Here is a 6,006-nt window from a genome sequence, read left to right as displayed (position 1 = left end):
CAACAACAACAACAACAGCCGGCAACCCCAGCGGCCCGTATCTTCAATCACCTCAACCTTCTGCCGCTAGCATTCCGTGTGTTCAGCCAGTCCAGTACACCGCGGCGGGGGGTTTTTGTTCAGGAGCCCTGCCGCAGGGTGCGGCAAGAGTCCTATGTCCTCAGCCACCACCAACTCCTGGCACTCCGTTTCCCCCAGCACCTGCCTTCCCAATGGGGTCTCGCCCTGGTCTGGTCCCGCTTACTGCCGATCCATGTGCCCAGCCGGGGCTGCCTCTCGGTGCTGGGGGCCTTAATCCCGAACTGGTACAGCACGCAGCCGCTAGCGTTCCGTGTGTACAGCCGCTCCAGCCAGTCACTGTGGGTCCATATCAAGAGCCGATCGAACCGATCTTTGCTGGCCGGAATTATGTCCCGTCGCTCCAGATTACTCCTGGCCCCGTCGGTACTGACGCTGGTGAGGCCGCCTATGGTACATCTTCTCCTCCCAGAGCACCACTATCCCCGCCTTCCATCACTCCCGCTGCTGGTGGGATTGTGGATTTCGCAGCTTCCGCCACGGGCTACGATCCTGTTCTTGGTAAGGCTGCACAACTGACTCGGTTGGCATAGGTCTGTTACGCCAGCATTCAAGCTCGTGTACTGTGTGATCTCAGTGCACTTTAAAGAACACGAGGTTATCACAATTAATCCAAGTCCTTCCTCTGGCATCCTTATAACTGTGGTCGGTTTGGGATTTTAAACCTGATATACGCTACCATCAAACTGGAATTTAGTGCAAGACCAGGATAATACGAAACTACGCCGGTTTTTCCAGAAAGAGAACGCGACGCTATGCATTAGGAGGAAAGAAAGCAGTTAGGTTGTATAGGATCCTTCTCACAGGGGCGGCGCAATGCTATCAGTCAAACACTGGGTGCAATGTCAAACAACAGCGAGAACCTCGCCACGACGGCAGCTTTTCACTTAATTATTCGTGTCAAGCATTACGTTAGCTCATGCAATTCTTTATCTCATTAACTCTCGTCTTGTACTGTTGTATAAAAATCGCACTGGGAGGGTCTAAAGCTGGGTGGTGGTGTTGTTGCCTCAAAAGCGATGGCACATACCCAAGGTGGGGGATTGGCCAGAGTTTGGTGCAGATCCAAACCGGAGAAAGTTGATCCAGGTTTATCTCAAGCGGCTCACAAATACCAGAATCTGTTAACCACCGAAGCGCACAACATCATCATCTTCCTCTGCCCTCGACTTGCAGAGCCCGTCGCTCCAGATGTGGAGCCGGCCCTCGTAGTCGTTGCGGATCGCAGCCGTCATCGCCGTCGCCACCGAAGAAAAGGGGTGCGCGGGCAGAAACCCCCGTCCGACTTGGTGCTGTTCCTGTCGATGGTTCTGGCGGTGCTCGTACTGATGCTCATCGCCCTCTTGTTCTTCTCTTTCGGTCTGCTCCCGGATATACTGCGTCATGCGACACGCTGGCCGCCAGAATTCACGAAGGACGACTCCAAAGCGCTCAAATAGCTCGATTCGCCGCACTCGCGCCTTCACACCTACATGGACTGTGGATAGCTCTATAGTAACAGCAGCCGTCTCAAATTTAAAGTTGCTGGGAAAACGAGCCGACCGTATAAAAAAATTCGAATCAAGGACTTCGTCGTAAAAACGTTTTTATAGTTGCGCTGTCATTTTGCGGCCGATTGTTGGACTACACAGTAGATGCATGGGCATCTATCGAAATGTTGGCAGCATGAAATTCTAAAGTAGGTCTTCGTTTGGGCAGGGCATTGTTCTTTTTGCTTGTTATAAAAGTAAGTGAATTCTTTTTGCCTCTGTCTCTGTTGCCTAACTGATAAATTATACAGAGGTGTTATGGCGATGCCTGATGCACAACGTTATTTACGCTAATCTGGGGGCTTGTTGTGGCTCGCTCACTGAGGAATATCCTGTCATCCATTTTTTTCCGCAGCAGGAGTTAATCTTGCAGTGGCGGGGTTGACATTCATGAGAACATTCGTCTTGGCAACACTGCCCCTTCACAATGGCATAAAAGCAAAATTGAAATGCTGGAAAAGCCCCTGTTGCACTGTCATCGCTACAGTTGTCGCCCTGTAAGCGTTGTCGTCAACGCCGCCGTAGTCAGCTGGGTGGACGAGGGTTTTAAATTCCTAGCGATAAAGGCGGAACTAATAACCTATTTGTTTTGTGAATCAGTGTGAATCAGAGTATTGGAGTTCATATTCCGAGGAAAGTAATATCATGAACACTAACCTTCGTTTGCGTTTCTCTCAAGAATATTAAACTCTCACAGTAGATTATGAACTCACTACAAAACCCTGAGAAGCGTTCCCATAATTTCCGCAGACTATCAGAACAGCGATCACAAAGACTAGAGTGTGTATTGCAGCTGTAGTACTGTTTTATTTAACTTTGTATTGAGCCGTAGTTATAATTCGATAGCCGAGAATTACGAGCTTATAATATGAAGGTTGATTAAATACAAGCCAGGCGCTCCGAAGATTTTCTTTTTGGACGTGTTCAGCATTGAGAGGTCAATCTGGCCCCGATCTCAGCGCCCCTAATAGGGACGGGGCCTGTGGGCGGCGCTCAGGTTGAGGTAGACGAGCGCCAGAAGGAGTAGGCACAGTGCCACAAGGATCCAAACCACCAAGATGATTTCCTTGGACACTGCGGGCGTCCGACGGGCTCCGCCCAAGCTGCCGATGGGACCTCCTGCGCTTCCCACGCCTTCGGCCATCGGCAACGGTGGAGTCGCTGAAAGGGGAGAACGATTTAGACGGAGGTATGGAAACAGCTACAGTCGGAATCATTGTTACCGTGAATACGGAAGAGCATGTCCTCAGCGCGAACCACGCCTCTTAGATGGTTCCGCCTCGCATGGTGTCTCTTACGTGTGGTTTCCTGATGCCGGCGAAGGCCTCTCGAACTTCCACGATGCAGTATCGCGATAGCATTGAAAGGAACGCTCTAGCTCATACACAATAAGAATGATCCCCACTGTGAACAGAAGGTATTGGACAATATTTCTCAAGAGGCAACGAAAAAACGTGGGAGAAGGAAGCTGCACGCAGGGCGACATAGCGAGTTTTAGAATAACGGGTTTTTACCGGTTAGGGGCACAGGGGAACAGCAGGGCGCCTGTGCGCATGAGCAGAACAATAATCCGGGCGTTGCTTTTTTTCTGCTCATGCGCACTATGCCCGCTACTCCCATAACTCCAGAACAGGTAGGGCCTCCTGTTCTAAACCTCTCAACTGACCGTTAAAAAAAAATATGCGAAGAGAGCTACCGTGTCGTAATTCTTGACTGTTGGTGGAAGTCTGAAAAACCCAGTGACCACCTCATCATAGGTGACACCTCAACCACACCATATGGTGAGCACTGTAGTAGGTAGTGGAAAGAAGGGAAAGATAAAAAGGCGTCATGCCTTAGTTGAGCACTGTGAATGAATTCCAACCACCCAAAGCTCCTGGATATATTTGCACAGTGAACAATTTTTTCTACATCAAAATTAAGCCGCCAGAGCCGGGATTCAATCCTTTGACTTTGTGCGCACTAGCTGAACTTCCTCACCACCGAACCACGTCAGTGGGCCAGGATAACGCGGCCCTGATGATGTTTACACCTGCTGAGAAGTATGTTCCAGCTATTCAGTGCTGTGCATCGATGGTGTTATATTTCAATTGGGCTAATGCAGAATTTGAGAGTACGTGGCCCATCACTTAACGAACAGGAAAAAAAAATCAGGTACGCCCTCTCTTTAGGCGCCTTTCTAGAGCCTGTGGGCTCGGTATGTTTGCCAAAAAAGACTTGAATTTACATTTTTAGGAGCAACGAAAGTGGTTCATATACAAAAGAAAATTAGCCTTAGCAACTTCTCCGTCAATGAACACGACGCTTCCTAAGCATAATTGATGCATGTGTGAATGTTACAACAAGCAAATAAACAAGTAACGGGGCGAGGGACGGAACTACAGATGGAAGACAAGGCGCTCTTTCAGAACAATACCTCACGACAAAGGATTCACTGAAGAAAGCGCCTTGTCTGGTTTAGGTGTCGTCCTGCCCCTGCGATGTTTCCTAGTTGAGTGAGACAACCCTGCCATGATACAATGATCATTAAATGGGGTTCCTATCGCGCCAGCAATCGCGCAGTGCCTTAATGTGGTCCGGAGAATCGCTAGGGCACACTGGAAATAACCAGTCTTTTGTGTGCGATCTGCACGCCGCGTTTGTGGTAACAGCTTGATTCGTAAGCTATCGGATTTCGTCGTCCGAATCTGCATGGTAAAAGCTGCCAAATGACACGCGGTGTGCAACAAGCAACACCGAAAGACCGAGTCGCAATCACCGGTCATCTGCCTTTTTGCCTCAAGAAGTCTACTCTGGCAATTCGCATCTCCATATGTCAATAACAGGATGGCAAGAATAAGAAGTTTTAAGTGGAGAAAAGATGTGGGATTTGTTTAAAATGTTTCACGTTTGGGAAGATTACAAATCTACTTAGTCATTGCTGGTGGATTCTTCCCTCATCCTTGTCGGAAGACACGTTAATTTCAAGGTATAATCCGGTCGCGTGGTTCAGTGAAAAAGACGCCGCGAGGTCTAACACCACAAGCCAATAACTGGGTTTCGTGCATTCGGTGCTCTTGGCTTTCACGCATTTTAGGACCCCACACTACTACCTGCCTAAGCAGTAAACAGCGAACAAAGGCGCCATGGTCGCAAGTGAGCCTGAATAGCAATTAGAACGTACTTAGTATTCGCAAGAAGCGCTGTGCGCCTGTTACGAAAGCCAGGTAACTTCCACTTCTTTAAGGGTGACGTTAGAAATATCAATTGCTGTGGCTTCATGTGCATTTGTGATTCAATCCGTGAATGATTTCCCGACAATGTACTACGCGTTTCCTTTGCAGCGGCCTTAAGGAGCAGAAATCTCGTCAGGTTCTGGTCGTCGTAAGGCCTTCAGTACTCCGAACGCGGATCTTTGTTTATAATTCTTACAGCGTTTTTGGCTATTCCAATGCACTATAACTACATAAAATCTATTCCGCGAGGTTTATAGCTGAGCGTCTAGTTTTATGCTATGGAATACCCCTATTATTATACTCTGCTGCTCCTACCTACAATTAAGCCACTCTACGCTGCGAAGGTAGCGATTCTAAAATTTGAAGCCCTGCCCTAAAGCTCTGCAATGACTCGGCAGTCAGCGGCTTTGTCTGGAAGCGTCCTGTGGTCATATTTCCAGGAACATTTATGCTTAATCCCAGTCAGGGTATGAAACGTACGCAAAGCAACGACGTCTGAAAACTTTACGCAGTACTCGACATAGAAGGCGAGAAAACAGGAACCACGATACACAAGCACTCGAATCCGCTTAGTGTCTGACTTAGACTCCTACCCCCTTCTTTTGTGTGGTGGACTGCACAAGACTTACAAGCCCCAATGTCACACCGTACGGGGTGTATCTGACCACTGTTCGATGTAACCAGTTGATCATATATTTAGTGAAAGGGTTCGAAATGTCTCACCTGTTGCCACTGCCGCGGCAGATGAGCTGGTCGTTGACGAAGCGCGCGAGTGGCGTCCTGCTTCGGGCTCGCGGCGTGTGTCCGCCAAGTCCTCGTGCCTCTGTTCCTGGTAGCGAGGCGGCACTCGGCGGGGCAGTGCCGTGGCGCTCTCTTCGTATCCCACAGAGTCCAGCGATGGACGGCTGGCGGCGGCCGTCGGGGTTCGGGCCAAGCGACTCGCTGCACGGCCTTGATGCATGTTGACCGGGATGAGAGCTGCTTTTTCTTCTTGACACCCCTAGCAACGCGCGAGCAGCCATGGCGCTGATGACGATGGGGGCTCCTTCCTTCTAAGTTCTCCTCGCCAACCATTAATGAAGAAGAGTACGATGACCTTTTGCAGTTTTCTTTGTTTTCTCAAAAAACCTTGGTTCATGGTGTTTTCACTGTCAAGTTATTTATATTGTTATTTGCCAATCTTT

General features: G+C 49.2%; 1 protein-coding gene across 1 annotated transcript; it reads right to left on the bottom strand.

The window, feature by feature from the left end:
• Positions 1–2,439: 2,439 nt before the first annotated feature.
• LOC144135160 (uncharacterized) lies at positions 2,440–5,806 on the bottom strand. The gene is made up of 2 exons (XM_077667900.1): positions 5,546–5,806; positions 2,440–2,768 (listed from the first exon to the last, which is right to left on the bottom strand). The coding sequence occupies exons 1-2, from the start codon at positions 5,781–5,783 to the stop codon at positions 2,572–2,574; spliced, it is 435 nt and encodes a 144-aa protein (XP_077524026.1). The 5' UTR covers positions 5,784–5,806; the 3' UTR covers positions 2,440–2,571.
• Between the last annotated feature and the right edge of the window lie 200 nt (positions 5,807–6,006).

The sequence above is a fragment of the Amblyomma americanum genome, chromosome 5, assembly GCF_052857255.1.
Source record: "Amblyomma americanum isolate KBUSLIRL-KWMA chromosome 5, ASM5285725v1, whole genome shotgun sequence".
Classification (NCBI taxonomy): domain Eukaryota; kingdom Metazoa; phylum Arthropoda; class Arachnida; order Ixodida; family Ixodidae; genus Amblyomma; species Amblyomma americanum.
The sequence above is the reverse complement of the archived record's forward strand: the minus strand, read 5'-3'. Positions and strand labels throughout refer to the sequence as shown.